At 38.0% G+C, this 20,874-nt stretch overlaps 1 protein-coding gene across 1 annotated transcript; it reads right to left on the bottom strand.

The window, feature by feature from the left end:
- Positions 1–332: 332 nt before the first annotated feature.
- On the bottom strand, positions 333–18,908 carry CaBP1 (Protein disulfide-isomerase A6 homolog CaBP1). Its single transcript, XM_089651170.1, has 8 exons — positions 18,806–18,908; positions 18,375–18,571; positions 16,452–16,679; positions 14,833–14,994; positions 10,297–10,506; positions 9,981–10,138; positions 8,570–8,728; positions 333–1,542 (listed from the first exon to the last, which is right to left on the bottom strand). Exons 1-8 carry the CDS (start codon positions 18,828–18,830, stop codon positions 1,386–1,388), a joined length of 1,296 nt encoding a protein of 431 aa, XP_089507296.1. The 5' UTR covers positions 18,831–18,908; the 3' UTR covers positions 333–1,385.
- Between the last annotated feature and the right edge of the window lie 1,966 nt (positions 18,909–20,874).

The following is a 20,874-nucleotide window of genomic DNA, read 5'->3' as shown; positions in this document are numbered from 1 at the left end:
AACTGGTAGGTACAGACGTACCTACGCAGGAGCTAGTATTGATATAACTGGTAGGTACATGCGTACCTAGGCAGTCAGTCGTGAGATAATTACTAGGTTTATGTAAACCTAGGGAAAACTGAAGAATAGAGGAAACTAGACCTTTATTTCTTTCAGTTTAAGTTTTAGCAGAGGAAAATAAGATCCTCTGCAATTATATTGTGAATTAATAAATTTATATGTCAAGAAGAAGAAGTGTTTTCCTGCATTCCATCTGACGGCGTGTTCTCGTACCACGATAGCAGAAACAATCAGTTCATAGTGTTAAAAAAATGTAAAAGGAAATAAAACCATAATTTTTTGTATTACATTAAACATTACTTTATTATTTTTGCAGATGATAAAAATAAGAATTAACTATATTTTATCAAAAATTCATTAGGAATTAAGAGCCTTAGAGTAAATTATTACATAGATATTATTATTAGTGATGCAAATTAAATGAATTATTGAGCATTATTAAGTTTTTTATGGAAAATATTCTGTCACATTTTTATACAAAAAATACACCCCTCAAGATAACATCCTGTCACCAGAAAAGGGGCCAACTCGGATGATCATTAGAAAGTGACAACAGGCATCACTTATAAGTTTCAGCGGAGGAAAATAAAAACATAACTTAGGAATGAATTGGTGACTAATTTACATAGACTTGGGTTAACGTAACGTATGTTATAATTAACACATTCATAGATAGCCTTACTTTAATTATTTTATCAAAATACAATTTATTGTAACTTATGCTTTACAATATTGGGACGAATTATATGTTTGCGCCCGTACATATGCAACATGAATATGAATAAATTCTTTTGTCCGAATAAAAAATCAATTATTTCAAGAAAGACATACAAATACAATATTGTATCAGAGATTCAATCCAATGATGTATTTGTATACCTCTCTTGAAAGAATTGAGTTTTTATACGGACAAAACGCTTTAATCATATTGCATATGTACGGGCGCAAACAATTAATTCGTCTTAATATGTTAAGACATTAAGTGTATTGTCATAAAATAATTAAATTAACTCCATCTATGAAAGTTTACGTTTAACCTTAACGGAAACTTTAAATGCGTTTACAGTTATATCAGACTTTGGTATAAACCTTAAGAATATTTGTAACATTTCTAGATAGTGGCAGTTTTCGGCCACTGAACCTAAAACTCACAAGATTGAAGATGATTTAATCTAGGAAGACTATTTAAAATAAAGATGTTGTTCGTCGGTAAATTCACTATGACAATCAGGCACAGTTCTTTTTTCACTGACACTTTTTAATCTTAGTAATTGAAGACTGACATAACACACAATTATAAAAAAAAATGATATGGTATTAAGTCTCTATAACTCGTCTTTGTCCAGGTCGATGTCTGACAAGTCTATGTCATCTTCTTGGGGCAGAACTCCGTCCTTGCCGTCCCAAGGTTCATTTTCGTAGATCTTAGGCATCTCGGCTCCTTTAACTGGTGCGGTTTGTCCACGTCCAAATGAGAGATCCCTATAAAATGAAAAAATAAATTTACCCACTCAGAACATTAGAACGTCAAAAGACGTAAATATGATAATAGCGGTCAAGACATTAGAACGTCTTTTCACGTAAACGCGCGAGATTTTACAAAAATCGATTTATTTCAATCACTAGTATACGCATTAGTATAACATTGCAAACGCATACGCAAAACAATGTTCTACTGTTTTAGCGCCATTCCTAGTTCACGTTTTCAATAAATCACTTAGCACGGGTGACTTTCCTGAACCACTCAAGTCAGCTGTAGTTACACCAATCCTGAAAAATTCAAAACTAGACGCCGATAACTTAGGTAATTATCGACCCGTTTCAAATCTACCATTTATTTCAAAAATCCTGGAGAAAATTGCTGCCGCACAAATAACCAGTCACTTGAATTCAAATAAATTATTCACAAAACGTCAATCTGCGTACAGAAAGTTCCACTCAACTGAAACCGGACTACTTCGTATGCTATCAGACATAACTCTTGCCGTAGAGTCAGGTAAGTTATCACTTATCTCACTCCTAGACATGAGTGCAGCGTTTGACACGATTGATCATGAATTCCTCATAAGGAGATTAGAGGAAACATTTGGTTTGAAATCCGACATAAAAAATTGGCTGGTATCCTATTTATCCAATCGCTTACAAGCCGTGAGGGTTGGAAATAAACTCTCCAACTTCGCAACACTTTCTTCAGGGGTACCCCAGGGATCCGTTTTGGGTCCACTTCTCTTCATCCTTTTTACAAATGATGTCGCCAAAATAATCGAGTCATTTGATCTCTTGTCTCACTCCTACGCTGACGATCAGCAAGTTTATTTTTACTGTGCTCCAAATGAAATCAATAGTCTCAAGATCCGTATAACTGAATGTCTAGAAGCAATAACTCGTTGGATGTCTTCAAACAAGCTGAAGCTCAATCCATCTAAGACTGAGTTTCTCTGGGCAGCCACAAACAAACGTCAACATTTCATAGACAATTCACCTATTACTATTTCCGGCAGCGATATCATCCCAAAAACAACAGTTAAACTTCTCGGTGTCAATTTAGATTCAGACTTTTCGTTTAAAAGTCAAATAAATAGGACTGTAAGCACCGGTTTTTTTCACCTAAGACAACTCAAGTCTGTCCGAAGAAACCTTCCTACAGAAGCAACAAAACTACTTGTCAACTCTTACGTAGTCTCACGTCTCGATTACTGCAACGGCATTTATGCCAGCCTTCCAAAATATCAAATTGACAAACTTCAATCAGTGTTTAATGCAGCAGCACGGCTCATAACCGGGGTTTCAAAATATTCACACATTTCAGAACACCTTCGTAACCTTCACTGGCTCAAGTGCCCTGAAAGAATCCAGTACAAACTGTGCTGGGTGGTGTTTAAATCCATCAATGAAATGGCCCCACCCTACATCTCTGAACTATGCGTCCCGGAAAACACTGGTCTGAGGCAGTCAACGCTTAGATCAGCAACATCATCAGCTGTAGGCAGACTGATAGAACCTAAGCGCAAGCCAAATACTAAGTTTGGTGATCGCGCTTTCGGAGTATCTGGGCCGAAGGCTTGGAATAAACTCCCTCCGGAACTAAGATCCATAACAAGTCCAACAGAATTCAGGTCTAAACTGAAAACTTACCTTTTTGAGCTGTGATACCCTTAAATTAAATATACCATTCCTAAGAGAAAGCCCAGTTGTATTCAATTTTTCAATAAAGTCCTAAATCCTGTATCTAAATTCCGCCAATAAACAATTCGATAATGTTAATAGTGTTAATCTCAAGTGACCTACCAGGTAAGTATTGTACTGTATATTTTCTCCATAAGTAGTTAAGTAAGAACATAGATTATAAGTTTGTACAGCGCCCTTGAGGTGATTTTGCACAAAAACGGCGCTATACAAGTCATCCAATTATTATTATTATTATTATTATTGCCATGATTTAAAAAAACAGAGTATCGATAATGAATAACGCTACGCGTCTGTATTAAAGAATATCTATGGAACGTAGAGTTGCATTATCTAAGCCGATTGAATCTGTCATCTTGTTCGTTCATAATTTATAGCGTTTCTAAATAATTTATTAAAAATATTTTAGTTTGGACGGTCAATACTTTGAGGTGACTAATAGTTTTTAATTATATTTCTTCAATATATAAAGTGTTATTTCTTTATGATACTCAGAAAAAAGTACATTTTTCAAGGCTTTGAAATAATTGTAAGCGATTTTTAAATATTTTTGACGTTTTCATAAAATGTATATTTAGAAACGCAAATATTTACGTATAACAACACAATGCTATAGTGGATTTCATAATCTTTCCAAAACATTTTTTAGAATGAGGCTAAGTTTCCCAAAACGTGAGTTATGAAGCTTTTAGCAAAACTCGTAAATAACACAAAAATTATCACGTTTTGACAGTTCTCAAAGGAACACATAGTAGATAAAAGTCTTTGTCTGAGAGGTTAAAACAGTTTTATTATATTTTAAAAGATTAAATTCTGTATTATTAAAATGTGTTCATATATTTATTGTTCTTTTTTAAAGTAGAGTGACATTTAATTTGCAGAGTTTTTGAAATGTGGGTAAAAATTTGTGATGACTTCTCTAACAATTTTTTTCCCTTAGTTTTGACAAATAAAATAGCATAGCATTTTTTTATATTTACTCCACACAGGAGGCCCTGAAGAAAATAATTTCCCTCGGGGCCTATGTCATCTTTGGGGATGCTGTGTGGAGGGTCTTTTTTTGGAGAGGAAGGAGTGAACATGGGTCTTGAAGAGTCCCATGTTGTAGGAGGGAGGAAACACAGAGGCCGGCAGTTCGTTCCACAGCCGAGCTGTTGAACTTAAGAACGAATCGTAGAAGCGACCCGTTCTCATGTGACAAGTGTCAACTGTGTACAAATGTTGGGCGCGCGTTTGGCGTGTATCCCGACTACGCACCGGTGCCGAAGGGATCAATGACGCTAGTTCCTCAGAGCATCTTCCATTGTAATACCGATAGAACAAGGACAGCATACCTACTTGACGCCTGTGCTCTAAAGATTGCAGTCCGTTTGTTAAGATTGGGGAATCTATCAAACGGACCGCCCGTTTCTGCACAGAGTCAAGGGTTTTTTTCAGGTATTTAGGGGCTCCAGACCAGAGATGGCTGCCAAATTCGACAGTAGGGCGCACTTGCGATTTGTACAGGGTGAGCAGTTGTGTACTATTAAAGTATCTGCGGGCCCTGTACAGTACGCCCAGCTTCTGAGAGGCCAACTTTACTCTGGCTTCGATGGAGCCCCCGTACCTGAGCTGGTCACTTATAGTTACACCAAGCATATCAATGGAAGGCCTGTTCGGAAGATTGCTTCCGTTGAAGGAGACTAGATTATCATTTGGATCCCTTTTAGACGTAATCAGACAGGATTGGGTCTTTGAAACATTAAATTCGACGAGATTATTTTTACCCCAGGAGGAAATACTCTCGAGATAACCGTCCATTCTCTGCTTCAAAGCCCTCCGAGCCGTTGGAGTTTGTGTGCCCTTTGGGGGCTTGTCAAACAAAAAGCTATCATGAACTGTACTGTCATCCGCGTAACAATGAATCGGTGCACATGTCAAAAGGTCATTGATGTGCAACAAAAACAAAGTCGGAGACAGAACCGATCCCTGTGGGACGCCAGCATTTATGGAGTGCGAGGAAGAGGTGAAACCGTCAGCAACCGCCTGAATCGACCTATCCCTTAAAAAGTCAGCAATCCACGTACACAGGGATGCGGGAAGTCCGTAAGAATGCAATTTGTTGACAAGTCCTCGGTGCCAGACCCGGTCAAAGGCCTTGGATATGTCTAGTGCGACCGTTTGGGTCTCACCGTGACGTTCCAGGCACCGCCCCCAAACATGCGTCACATACGCGAGAAGATCACCGCACGAGCGGTTCCGCCGGAATCCGTATTGACGGTCGTTGATAATTTTGTTCTTCTCGAGGTATGTGAGCAGTTTGTCGTTGATCACACGTTCCATCACTTTGGACAGAACTGATGTGATCGCTATGGGGCGGTAGTTGGCCGGGTTGGAGCGGTCACCTTTCTTGGGAATAGGGTGAATGACCGCTTTTTTCCAATCAGAGGGCACAGTGCCACACTTCAGGGACATTTTGAAGAGCTTTGTCAAAACTGGAACTATTTCCGCAGCACACCTCTGCAATACCAGGGCAGGTATTCCATCAGGTCCACTAGCTTTGTTAACATCGAGCCCCCGTATGACGTGGAGTACATCCCGATGCCGGATCCTCAGCTTTTTCATATAGAAGCCGCAGTGAGGAACCGACGGCGGAACAGCACCCCCGTCGTCGAGGGTCGAGTTTTCCGCAAACATTTTCCCTAATAAGTTAGCCTTTTCGGTGGCGGTGTTTGCTAGTGAGCCGTCAGGTCTGGTAAGAGGTGGCAAACTGGGTTTGCAAAAATTTCGACCTATTGAGCCCGCAAGCGACCAGAATGCTCTGCTGCCATGCGGGCAGGCAGCCAGCTTTTTGCTGATCTGCAGGTCGTGTTCGAATTTCGACCTATTGATGATTCTCTTGCATTCCTTTGCCGATTTGTTGTATGCTGATCTGCTTTCGGGCGTTCGAGATGTGTTGTAGGCTCGGTAAGCCGCGTTTTTTCGTCGGACTGCTTCGGAGCATTGTCGACTGAACCACGGCTTTGAGCCCACACCAGTTTCTTTAGTAGTCGATTGTATGAAGCCATCCATCGCCGATTTGATGACTTCACCAATCTCCTGGGCACATCTTGAAGGGTCCGAAGTCCGAAAACAAACAGCTGACCACGGAAAAGCGTTGAAATGGGCCCGCATACCGAACCAATCTGCTGACCTATAGTGCCACACTTTTCTCCTCAGCCTCTCATTGGTTGGTCTGAGGCTAACGGGGATTGATGTCGTCACTAGGCAGTGGTCAGATGATCCCAGAGGCGCTGTGACGTCAATCTTATAACCGTGTGGCACAGTAGTTAAGAATAGGTCTAACAGATTGGAGCGGTGAGTCTGGACATCAGGAACCCTTGTAGGCTCCTGAACCAATTGCTCTAATCCGTAGCAAATGGCAAAGGATTCCGCCTGTCGGCCAGCCGAGTCCGTTGGGCCTGAGAACTTCAACCATGGTTCGTTATGAACATTGAAGTCCCCCAGAACAACAAACTCGGCCGAAGGGTAGCGGGGCAAGAGATCATCAATAGTATCGCTCAAATTTTTGAAGAGCTCGGAAGTGTCTGATTCGCTATGGTTCGGTGAGCGGTATAGACATGCGTAGAATCTTGCCGTATTGGCAAGATTGACGCGCACCCACATTACGTCGAATCTGGAGTTTTCCAGACTCAATAGTCGTACACAGTTGACGTCAGCTCGACTATAGAGGCAGACTCCTCCTTTCAGTCGGAATTTGCTTGCGAGGGTAAAGCCCGGGCAGTCCAGATAGGAGGAGTCTGGCGGCTCGGCTATCTGAGTTTCGGATAGGAAAAGAAGGTTGGGACGTTGGGACAAAAGATGGTGATGGACGGAATTTAAATTTGTGTGCAGGCCGCGAATGTTGGCAAAATTTACCAACAGTTTTGGCCCGCACCGGGGACGCCTGCTACTCGTCGCTGTAACGATGTTAAAATTGTTGTGTTGTATGTTCATGAATTTATTTATTTTTTTTTTTATAAGGGTAGGAGGTGAAAGGAAAGGTCTGGAAAGGAAAGGTATGAGGGGTGGGTAAGAATCTGGGGTTCAGGCTGTCCAGGAGTGATGAGCGTTTGGTTCCAGCCCACCCACTGTGGTGCTAGGCGATAGGCTGGGAGAGTCCGGCTGGAGAGGGCATCCAATGCGCCCCAAACGCTGCTGCTGGGTCCCCTCCGGTCACGAACCGGCACAACAGCAGTGGCGGGGTTTTTTCACTCGCTGATGGGGCAGCCCACCCTTAGTCGTGAGCCTGAGGGTCGGGCCCCTGTACTATCGAGCGGCCCGGACAGCGGTAACCGGTTGTAAAGGGTCTCCCTCAACCAGCATCTCCCAACCGGCCCGCCACGCAGAAGGTGGGCCGACGCACCCGCCACCAAGACCCGGGCAAACCTTAACCCATGAACCCGGGTACCCCTGCTAAGTCACCAAACGTAGCGAACCACTTGGGGTGACCTGTGGCAGAGGTGTTGGTAATCCAATAAATGGTTCCCAGGGCGGCGGTACCCATTCCCGCCTACCAAATTGATATATAGCATAATATAATAATATAAATTAAATTTTAACATACATGTAGGATAGTTTAAATAATTACTATAAAAAATGGGAACTTTATTTTCAAAGTTTATAAAGAAAATATTTGTAAGATTGCATACAGTATTATAAACAAACCGTTATTGAAAAAAATGAATAGCTAATGATATGGACGTATAGATCAAACAATCGGATTAAAAAATCAAACACAAATATATGCCTCGGTACAGCCCACCGCCCACTGCCCGTGTATTCAGTAATGTTGTATCTGCTCAGTAATATTTCATTTTGTTTATATTAACACAACCCAAAACAATTATTTTAGGTTATTTATGAATACTTAAGATATGGATGCATAATTTGAGTGTGGTTTAGACAAGGAACGATAACATGAAATGTGTTTAGTTACAGTTTTAAAAAGTATTATTGGTCGGCGAGACGAGATGAAAAAGGTGCAGCATGGAGGTTAAGTAATATAACCATACATTTGAAAGCAGCCTAAAGGTTAAGTAATATATAATGACCCGTCAAGTTATTATGTGAAATAGATAGAATTAACAAAATAAATTACTTAAATAATGCTTCAATTTCTAAATCATTTGGCCATAATTTTCCTTATTGTACGTAGAGTGAGTGATTGAGTTGTTTTTATTCTATGATTAGTTTTGACTTTTAATTATACAATTTGCAGAATCTCGCCTAAAACCTCCATATCATAAAAATAAATTATTATTTTGGAACAACAAAAAACATTTGGAAAAGTAAATATTATTACCTGAGGAACTCATTGATTCCTTGCTCTGAAAAAGATCCTCTCAGGATGGAGTATTTCATTTTCTTAATGTTAACAACAGCCATAGCGGGATAGCCGAACCCACCGATCTCCAGCGCCTCCTCCACTCCCGGTTGTGCTCCGCCCTCGCTCCACAGCCATCTGGAGATAAATTATATTATACATTAATATTTAAACAAGCACAAAAACTTAAACTGCATACCTCGGCACTTTTAAAGAATACAAAGTTTATGCATTATCTACTACCCTTTTCAGAACATTATATGTCTCAGAGAGGAAGGCAACGTGTATGTATCAGATAAAAAATAAATAATAATAAAGGCTCGGGTTACTGGCAACGAAATCTAATGATGTATGTACCATTGTGTTCAAAAGTATTGAATCTTTATTTTTACCGTGTAAATGAAGCACGAGATGTGTCCTTCGGTGGAGACATTCATGCGCACGTGTAAATTTTTTCCTGCCCGCAGAAAGCGTTAGTCGCTGGCAGTCGGCCTGCGAGTGAGACATTAGTGTATTAAGCAACCATTGGGTTGCAAAATGCGGAACGATTTGGTGCTACATCACTGCCTAAATCTTCTTATTTAGAAACCTGACGGGCACTCAATGCTTTCTGCAGGCGGGAAAAATTCACACACATGCGCAAGAATGTCCTCTGCACATCTCCACCGATGGCCACATTCCGTGCTTCATTTCTTTAAGCAGGTGTAGTGGTATGCCACTACTCCACTCGGACGGTGTCAGGTACTGCTAAGTACACGGTGCCAAGCGCTAAAATGCCTAGGCTGTCATAGAAACTACCGGACACTTCGGCCGTTGCCTAGAGGTAAAGCCGGACGGTACCTGAAACTACCGCGCTATTCCTACAGCCATGGGACAGCCGCTAGAATCTTCAGCGTTACGGACAGCAAAATTTGTACTGATAGCAACTAAAATGTTCGGAAACGTTCTTAGGTGCAGCTTGAATCGAATTGGAACTTACTAGCAAACACCGTAGGTACTGCCCATCTACCTAGCCGCTGGATGATTCTAGATGCATTCGCACCTTATATAAGCGACAGCGGGAAGGTACTCAGGCAGTCACTACTTACTTATATTTAATGCGCTAATAAAAATAACTTACTCCTTTTGCGCTGCGATTACTTATATAATCCTTGCTGTGTCTTTGATTAATTACTTATGTGATATATAAGATATTTTTAAAATGTATTCACGGCTGTTATATTCCCACAACAGAATAAATATGTTATAAAATATCACATTCTTTAATTTTTACACCAAACACATCTTCAACCTTCGCAACACAGGTTTATATATATTAGTTTAATACTTTTGAACACACCAAGTATACAGGTTGATTGATTGATAATAATAAATGACTGATTCAACATACCCCCACATCTTCTTCTTGTACTTCTCTCCCATAGTCTTGAGGATATTTAAGAATGCATTTCTGCAAGCCGCATCACAGTCCAAAATATGAGGCAATACTGAAACTACGCACAGTGGTTTGTTACCACATGTATCTTGCATAGACTTTTCATTGACAACCTACAATAATATAGAAAAAAACTTGTTATTCTCTAATAATACTTTGAATGGTATATGTATGGAATAGACAGATTCATAAAAATTATTACAATTTCAGAACATTAGCAGCATTATAAATAAAATGTGTGTTAAATTGAATTTTCATTAAATTTTTTTACCTGAATTAATTCTGGAGCTGGAATATTTTCTGACACTTTTTCTAAAGCCCAGTTGACTATTTCACTAGCTGTTCTGCCTCCGGTGTATTCTGACACTGAGTCGGAGTCTTTCTTGCCCGATGAGAACATCTTGATGGTCGGGTACCCTTGAACTCCGTATTGACCTGCCTTGATTTGGTTCTCGGTGGCGTCCAGCGCTCCCAATTTGACCTGACAAGCAAAGAAATAAAGTAATTAGAATAAAAGAACTTAGTTTTTAATACCACTTTATTGTATATATTTTAAATATATAAAACCGACCGGTTTCGGTTCACCCTGAACCTTCATCAGGGTTATATAAAAACATATTGATTTTTATACATTTATAGATTTTTTTATACCTTTAAGACATAATTTACAAGAGTACTAAATTATGTGTTAAATATTGTACAACTGGTCGGAATTTGTTATTTATTTATTATCTTACTCGATTTGCTAATAAACAATTAGTTAATGTTAATGAAGTGTTAATCTCACGTGACCTACGAGGTAAGTATGGTTCTGTATATTTTCTCCATATATATTTAGTAACAACCTAGATCATTGTAGAAGTGTATTATATATTTGTACAGCGCCCTTGAGGTGATTTTGCACAAAAATGACGCTATACGAATCATCCAAATATTATTATTATTTACTTATCAAGTCATTTGTACTATATGTAGAATGTATTTTAGATATATGTAGAAGTCTGTAGAGAAGTAATGTAGAAGAGAAGACCAGTAAGATGGCTTTCTTGAAGAGAATGGTGTTGATAATCCAATCAGCGAGTGGTTTCATTAGTCAATATTGACTCATTCATGAAAAGAAAGGGGATACTTATGCATCACCAAACGCATTAGGAAGATGAGGTGCTTATAAAAGGAGTAAGATTGAGAAAGGGACGCTTAGATGGTTTGGGCATTTGGAGCGAATGAACGAAGAAGAGTGTAAGGAGAATATATGACGCAAATGTGAATGGTAGCAGAAGTAGAGGACGCCCGAGGAAGACATGGCAAGATCAAGGGAATCAGATACTTGAGTCGGGCCATGTCAAGAGTCAGAATAATAGAATAGTATATATAAATGTGAATGAGGCAAGGAGTGTGTGCCAAGACAGAGTTGCGTGACGGTCCGTCCTCTCTGCCTACCCCTGCAAACGGCGTGATGGTTAGATAGTTAGGTGCTTATGGTACAAAGGGTTAAATTGTTATTCACATAAATATGTATTAGAGTTTAGTATTTATTCATACGTAGTAAAATAAAAATGTCATTTAAATATAAATATATGATAAGAATATTGATTGATAATATGCTCTTGCAACAGTAATCAAATGCCTGCATGTTTTAATAAATTCATGGTAAAGATAATTCCAAAATCGTGATTGAATAATTTGAGATAACAGTGTAATGGCGATTTGTGGAAAAATAAAAATAATTATTGTGTAAATACAAAAGGTGTTCGAAACTTAACTTACAAATGAGAGAATAAAAAACAATGCCCATTTTTTTTGCAGAAATTCAAATGAAATATTGTCATCAAATGACCATTCAGTGTTGTATGTTTTTATTAAATTTGTAAGGTCCCCGTTATTTGTAAATTCTAAGTGCCTTTCAGCTTTCTATCAAATTGTAATAAGTCGGTTTTCGTGCACACATAAAAGGATCTTGGCGCCAACCCGCTAACAGCGTTCACACGTTGGCCGCATCTCCAGTTCGCAATACGCGTTCAGCGGAGGCAGTCGTGTTAAATACAGTGAAACCTCTATCTATTGGTTTTAAAGGGACCTATTGAAATAAACGATGAATGCGGGATTAAGAGGACAAAACACAAGGAGATACGATCCAGTAAAGATACCTTCCTCCAATCTGCATAACCGTTGGTAGATTAAAATTATAAGAAGCAAATAAGTTTTAGATGTAAATAAATGTATTTATTTAAAAAAATACAAAGCTAAACAGAACCAAAATTTGTTTAAAGTTTATTGCATTGTAAATACATAATCTTTCATGGACATTTGTTTTTTTACTGTTTTATTTCCGCAAGTCAATAGTATATTTTCAGCTTTGCAAATGATATTTTTTTCGGCATCAGATATTGAGTGTGCGTAGTAGAAAGTTTTCAACCTTTCAAAGAGTGTGCATGCTTCTGAAAATGAAGGTACAGGCAGCGGCTCCTCTTCATCAATATCGACCTCTTCTGTTGTCTCCGTCAATCTTGCGTCACACAAGCTTTCGATAGTTTCTATCCCACACGTTGGAATATTGTCGTCGAAAGTAACAAAATTGTTAAAATTTGTTTGAGTATCTAATCTAAGCCAATCATCTTCAGAAACCTCAACGTGTTCTAGTTGTTCATCTAAAGATTCTGACACTCTATTGTAACCGCATTTGTTGAAACAGTTTACAACTGTTGTCTGTTTGACCTGACGCCAAGCAGTCAATGTGAAATGCAACGCTTGTAGAATGTCAATCTTTAAAGTTGCCTTATTTACTGAAGTGCCCGAATCCATCAAACACACAGCCTTCTGCACAAGTTGTTTCCGATAAAATCCTTTGAAACATTTGATAATTCCCATATCTAATGGTTGCAAAACGCTCGTACAGTTTGCAGGATAAAAAATAACTTTTACATTCTTCAAAAATGTCGTCTCAGTTGGGTGCGCTGCACAGTTGTCTATGAACAATAAAATGTTTCATTGCTTTACGCGCATTTCCGCATCAAGGTCCCTTAAAAACAAATTAAAAATGTTTGTGGTCATCCATGCCTTTTTGTTCGCGTAATATTTTACTGGTAAAGTTTTTGTGTTTTTAAAACACCTAGGCTTTAACGATTTGCCAATAACGAGTGGCTCGCGCATGTCACTTCCATCACTGTTAACGCAAAATAACACAGAGATCCTCTCTTTCGACCCCTTACCACCGTGGCAGGACTCGCCCTTTATCGTGAGTGTGCCGTCGGGCAGACAATTATAAAAGAGTCCTGTTTCATCAGCATTGTAAATATTCCGAGGCTCGTAATTTTCCAACAGTTTTGGAAGCTCATTTATCCATAGCGAAGTTCTTTCCAGATCTACGGATGCGGACTCTCCTGCGAGCTTCTTGTACACAAGACCGTGGCGATCTTTAAAACGACTTATCCACCCGTTCGATGCTGCAAAATCGTTAATGCCAATCTCTCCGCAATTTGTTTTGCCTTTTCTCGAACAATGCTCCCATCAATCGGAATGTTAACGGCACGAGATTGTTGGTACCAAGAGAAAAGAATTTTCTCCAGTTCGCTAAACTTTGATTCTTTACTGGTTTTCCTAGTTTTCGAAGATTTTCCGCACTTTTGAATTTGCTCCCGAATTTCGTTTTTTTTCAAGAAAATAGAATTTAACGTGGATGCCGCAATTCCTAAACGCTTGGCTATATCGACGCGTTTTTCAGCGGGGTTTTTTTCCACCTCTTCGATAATTTTCAATATTTCTTGAAGAGTACGTACTTTTTTTATCGAACGGCTCATTTCGAAGATAGTTTGAAGGCTCAAAAAGGATAACTGCACACACTCCACTAAGTTCGGGTAATTAGCGACAACTGACGACAACTAGCGACTGACGGCGGCGACAAACTGTTATTCTTTCTCTTTCTCTATGAAAAGTTTCGCGCATCGTAACGAGTGCCGTCTGGCGCCGTTTCAACACAGACAAAATATGTCAAATACGCGACGTAATTCCTACGATGAATGCGAGAAAATGGTGGACATAGAAACGATCGATGCGATCTATTTTTGTATGAAATGAATTCGGACTAGAAGAAATAAATGATACATCCGGGAAAACGATTATTCGAGGAACGATAGATAGAGGTTTCACTGTATTGCGTGAGTGATTATTTACGTTTACGATGATTAATAATTAAACGTGCTGTACAAATAAATTGTTGCGGCAGCGATAATTTCCACCCCATTTAGATTTGACGGCCTCCATGGTGGATGGGGTAAGGTTCTCGACGAGCAATCTGAAGGTCATGGGTTCAAATCCCGGCATTCGCAAGTGAATTGTCTATGATTAATTTGTGTTATTTCACAATTTACTCATTTTAAATAATATATAGTACACAGTAAAATAATATACGTTCCAGAGTGGAAGATTCTATCAGTATCGACCTGGTGTAAGGCCAACATGCAGAAACGTTGTTCGAAATGGCTTTAGCCGTGTTTGGTGACCAGATCTGAATAAGCCCCCTCTCCACTACCTTCAGCCTCACAACATACCATACTAGCTCCATACGGTTGGGACTCAGTTGTGCGGTATTCACAAGGTTATTATTTTTTTTCTCAAAAAAAAATTACAATATAAAAAAAAAGGATATTTAGTTTATTTTTATGTAAACGAATAAATTTTCTATAACGATTTATAATGTGCCATTTTCGATTTGCCATCTTAACGACATGACCGTTTTAAACCGGCCAACGTTGGCCCCATGCATTGGGCGAATGTGTACAAGACCCATAAAATGTTAATTTAATCTTACCTTTCCCTTGAGCTCAGTAGCCGCCTTGGCCCAGTGAGGTTCCAGAGACTTGCAGTGTCCGCACCAGGGAGCGTAGAATTCAACCAGCCATAGGTCATCACTCTCCATCACAAGTTTGTCGAAGTTGGAGTCAGTCAGCTTGACAACATCATTTGAATCACCCTGTAAAACGAGAAGTAATTAAATATTATATAAAACCGCACACGTGTACAACAAATATTATAACAGTTGAGTGTCGTCATTACCGAGCTGAGGATCGCAGACACACGCATATGATCCGAATAAATAGAATTAAAGAGAGAATAAAACAGACATCATGTTAGACCTATTTGGCCCAACTAGCTTAGGTTTTTCAATACCCTCACGTAGAACATTATCGGCAACCAAAGTTTCCATATCATGGGTTGACACCACTGCGCATCATTACTGATTTAATGCCTTATTAACTGTCGATACGATTGCATGCAAAAGTTAATGTGGGGTGAAACCAAATTTATATTGAACGTGATGAAATAGCTGGTGGGTTCTTCTCCAAAATTGATTTATATCAACCAAAGAAAGAGTTCAGAAGTCTTTGAAGATTTTTTCTTATCGCTTGCGAAATATTAGGACCTAGTAATGCTTTATAAAATAATTCACGATTGAAAGCCTGTACCTATTACAAAATATTAACTTCAAATGTCCATTTTAAGAGTTACTCCGGACACATCTTATATTTCTAAGAGCAATACTAATTATCTTGATAATGTATTTATAAGAAGCTGTAGCGTGTTTAATAGATTAAGCTCAGACATGGATTTGTTTAACACGAGCCTCACTAAATTCATAACATTCAATCGAATATGTCAGAAAACTTATTATGTTATTGATATTTTTTATCATCACATTTGATTATTTTTTTTCCTGTTTTGCTTTCAGTTTGAATTGAATAAAATAAGCTTGAATAACAGCAGTTTGAAAAACACTTTTTGTACCTTTAAGTAGTTGCACTGTATCAGAACTGCTTACATTATATTGTTATGTATATTTCTTTTTTTAATTTGGTCTTAAATTTTGAATGTCGTTACTTTATTGGTCAATGATATAAAAATTCATAATACTGTTAATACAGTTGTATCGTATTTCGCACTATAGTAAATTTTATTGACATGACAAGATGTAAATATGATTACTGCCTTATTATAGAATGATTTATAAAACAAAAAATTGATGTATAAGTTATATTTGTTTTAATAGGAACAATTTTAACACCGTAACACATTTATTTTAAATCAATTATAATATGATGTTACTAATAATATGTAATATCTTTAAAAAATTATTTATATACTGTTCTAAATAGAGAGTTGCAAATGTTTTAATATCGCCAGGATAAGTCAGCAGACTCTATTTGATAGTAAATGTACATTTACATATTTATGTAGAGGTACTGTTCTAAATAAAGATAAATATAGGTCTACATATAATGTGTATATAGAAAGGAGTGAGATAGTGAAAATAAGATACCAAGAAAATATAATACTAGATAAATATAATTAAATGTGCTATATTGTGTAAGGTGTGTCCTTTACAAGGCTTCAGTGGTGTCCGTGGCGCTGCCGTCCAGCCGTCACATTTACCTTAGAGGAGCCCCCGCCAGACTTGCCCCCCAGGACAGACTGGGCCTTCTCCTTGGCGGCTTTTAGGACTCCGTCCACCATATCGGCAGCCGTGCGGCCCCCACTGTATTTTTCCGGGTTGTTCTTGTCCAGACCGAAGATCTTCAGGGTAGGGAAGCCAGAAACTCCATACTCGCTGCCCAGGGAGCGATGCTCGTCAGCGTTTACCGCACCAACTTTGGCGATACCCTAAAATATTCTTATTTAATATTATATCTGTTTATTGTAATTATTAGTGTTTGGATTTGGAATTGAGAGTGTGTGGTTAGAATATGACATTTATCCAGTTCCTTGAAAAAATTCAAACTTAAACAACATCTATTTTCGACATAATTAAAGAAAGATTATTGTTGGACTGTGGATTGAACCTCCTCCAAGGGTCTGGCTCTTAAACTGCTGTGAACTTTTAAAATGTCTTTTAAAACTTAATTTTTTTTTTACTGTGCATTGTACCTTCTTTCCTATAGATTTCTGACAAATGCTTATATGTCCACGATGCATTGTTATCGACAACAAGTCTATATACTGAGTTTCAGCTCGATCGGATGTCGGGAAGTGGGTTATTTCCGCTTCCAAGATTTGCATTCATTCATTACCGAAAACACAAGTGAAATTCAAATAGAAGTATTTAAAAAGAAAATGATTGCCTTGGAAGACCGCCATACTAGAAGTAAAACTGTTTTTTTTTTAAAACAATATTAATGTTATGTGACTATCAAGTATCCAACGGTGCAATACCATTGGAATAGAATAAAAACAATATAACGGTGAAGTGACTATCAAGTATCCAACGGTGCAATACCATTGGAATAGAATAAAAACAATATTACTGTGAAGTGACTATCAAGTATCCAACGGTGCAATACCATTGGAATAGAATAAAACAATATTACTGTGAAGTGACTATCAAGTATCCAACGGTGCAATACCATTGGAATAGAATAAAACAATATTACTGTGAAGTGACTATCAAGTATCCAATGGTGCAATACCATTGGAATAGAATGAAAACAATATTACTGTGAAGTGACTATCAAGTATCCAATGGTGCAATACCATTGGAATAGAATGAAAACAATATTACTGTGAAGTGACTATCAAGTATCCAATGGTGCAATACCATTGGAATAGAATGAAAACAATATTACTGTGAAGTGACTATCAAGTATCCAATGGTGCAATACCATTGAAATAGAATGAAAACAATATTACTGTGAAGTGACTATCAAGTATCCAATGGTGCAATACCATTGGAATAGAATGAAAACAATATTACTGTGAAGTGACTATCAAGTATCCAATGGTGCAATACCATTGGAATAGAATGAAAACAATATTACTGTGAAGTGACTATCAAGTATCCAACGGTTCAATACCATTGGAATAGAATAAAAACAATATTACGTGAAGTGGTTATTAAGTATTTCAACGGTGCAGTACCATTGGAGTAGAATAAAATTTTACAAAAGTCAACATGAGAAATTATCAGTTATCCATTCTCTGCTTGGACTACAAAGAGTGTCTAACTGCACAGGTAGATATTTGTTAGTATAAGTTTGTAAAATTTTATGAAGCATTTAGTTACGCCTGGAGAAAATGAAGCAATTATTATTATACATATAGGTATAATATCAACAAGGATATTAAAATTTCCAAACGAAAAATAGCTTAAGGATAAACGTAACGCATGTTATAATCTATGTGTAAAGATTAATGTGAATGATCTGTAAAACTCACAAACATAAGAATTTTATCATTTCTTTATTTGTGCACTAATGAAAAAAATGACAACTTTTTTTGCCAGGTTTTTTATGAATAATCAACCCCAAAGGTTCGCAGTGTAAGTGAGGAAAACTTTGTATAATTGCAATGAATTTGGCTTACCTTCAATGCCTTTGCCGTTTTGGTGAACTCTGGAACCAGACTCTTACAATGACCACACCACGGGGCGTAGAACTCAACTAGCCAAATGGAGTCGCTTTGCTTTACCATTCTATCAAAGTTAGCCGGGGTAAGATCCACGACATCCCCACTCGAGGGATACATGGCACAAACATTGTTGATGAAAGCTAGTGAGAACACTGAAAAAAACCAATAAAATCGTTCTTATAATAAACGCAATAACGAGGAGTATTCGAACCAAACTTAAGCTTTTTATACTATCAAATAAATTAAATAATAACCACGGTATTCGATGAGGTAGTTAGTATAAATCTTCGGCAATTTTGGGATTCTACATTTGAGGTTAGCAGATAATAATGAAAATATATTAACACGAGTTAAAAAATATGTAAAATTCTGTTATAAAAACTCACCAGCTAAACACAATTTTAAAAACATTTTCACTAATAAATTACAATATTCGCCGGCCGAAGAAACACGTCAATCCGTCAAAAGTCAAAACCAGTCAAATACAACGAATACAACCATAGAACATCGATAAACTGAATGTTGAAAGGCAGTTGTTTGAAAAAAAAAGACTTTAGTAAAAATGTATATTTCGTAAGCTATTACATACACACTCTTTCAAACTTTTGTTCTGTGCTTTCTAATCGGTGGTACTGAATCCAACGCCATACTATTTCGTCGCCTATATATAGCCGGTGTTGATTCCGTGGCGAGCTGACATGGAAGAAGCTGATTGGACCAAATAATTATCTCGCAAAGTAGGCGTCATAACTTTTAAATATGTCTCAACTTATTATGTTATTACGAAAATTTACAGTTGTTATATTTAAAATTAGAAATTTCTCTGCGCGGTTAAATTTAAAAAAAATAATTACAGTACGACTGAAACAAAAGAGGTCATCCATCTCAGCGGACTATAAAACTTTTTTTATAAGTTTATTTGTGCCTACATTAAACGGTTTTTTCAGTTTATATTTATATATAAACAAATACGCTTTATTTTAAATAGCGATATCTGTTGAGATATGTACAATAATTATATGAATTCTACACATCGGCGGATTTTTGGGGATGCTGTTTGACTGATTCATATTATCAATGACTAATGCATATTATGCGAATACTTGTTTGCCAATTTTAATTGAATGCCTCACCACTACTTTCATACATAAACCAGACTACTTTAATTCCATAACTCACCAAAAATTCATTTTGGTTCTGGTGGTTCCAGTAGTCGATACAGTCGACAGGTCGCAAACATTGGCTGGTTAAAAAATATCATGTCGTTTAAGGGGCTGACAGATTGCGCTATAAGTTCAAAGCGTTTTATATAACTCAATATTGCTCGCCATACAATCCCATACAGACCTGTCACACCTAAAAAAATGACGTGTTATAAGTGTTGGCGTTGCGACAAAATGCGTTGTGATCTGCTAGCCAGGCGATATTTAATAATTATGCGACACCTTTTGCCTACGGCACAGTTTACGGAGCGCTGTAATTACGCGACTGTCATCTATCAAAGTGACAGTTCCCATACAAAAAATGATTTTTGGTGACAGTTCCCCGATTGATCTTACCCCCTCTCCTGAGGAAGATTATAGCCATAAATAAACCATTTTCATTATAGCTTAGTGTATCACTCCAACATTATTATGAGCGCATAATATGTATAAAGCTTTAGGCGGCAATACGAAAATGGCACATTTTAATTCGTTTACATAAAAATAAACTAAATATCTTTTCACTATCGTAATTTTTTCGAGAATAAAAAATAACCTATTCTACGTTGGCGATTTGATCTTCTTTTTTTATGTAAATATCCCACAAGAGTCCCAACTGCTCCCAACCGTTTGAGCCAGTGAGAATACGGCATCCCCAATCGGGGTATGTTGTGAGGCTGAAGGTAGTCGAGAGGGGAAGGAGATGGAGAAGAGGAAGGTAGGGGGGAATACATGCCTATTCAGATCTGGTCACCAAACACGGCTAAAGCCATTCCAATCAACGTTTTTGCATGCTGTTCTTACACCAGGTCGACACTGAGAGCATCTTCTACTTTGGAACGTGCCGAGAGTATACTATATATTGTTTTTAAATCGTGAAACAACACAAATTCATCAAATAAAATTGATTGGGAATGCCGGGATTTTAACCCGCGACTTTCGGATTGCTAGCCGAGAGCCATACCCCTCCACATTGCACGCCGTCAAATTAAAATTAATGTGGAAATTATCGGAGTCGCGACAATTTATTTGTAGAGCACCTGTAATTATCGTAATTCGGAAACGTAAATAATCACTCACGCAATAATCAACACGATAACCTCCGCTGAACGCGTATTGCTAACTGGAGACGCGGCCAACGTGTGAACGCTTTTAGCGGGTTGGCGCCAAGATCCTTTGATGTGTGCACGAAAACCGACAATAATCGGGTTGACCGGCCAACGTTGGCGACCAACGCATGCAACGGCCAAGTA

This window comes from Hesperophylax consimilis, chromosome 3, assembly GCF_061612785.1.
Source record: "Hesperophylax consimilis isolate HC1 chromosome 3, BYU_Hcon_1.0, whole genome shotgun sequence".
Taxonomy (NCBI): domain Eukaryota; kingdom Metazoa; phylum Arthropoda; class Insecta; order Trichoptera; family Limnephilidae; genus Hesperophylax; species Hesperophylax consimilis.
Note: the sequence above shows the minus strand (reverse complement) of the source record. Positions and strands in the feature narration are given on the sequence as shown.

Bases quoted from the DNA above. Each gene is read 5' to 3' on its own strand.
- CaBP1 (XM_089651170.1), bottom strand. From the start codon at position 18,830: ATGTTTTTAAAATTGTGTTTAGCTG. The intron at 18,572-18,805 runs GTGAGTTTTTAT...GGTTTTTTTCAG, and splicing joins TTTAAAATTGTGTTTAGCTG to TGTTCTCACTAGCTTTCATC. The intron at 8,729-9,980 runs GTATGTTGAATC...ATTTATCTCCAG, and splicing joins TACAAGAAGAAGATGTGGGG to ATGGCTGTGGAGCGAGGGCG.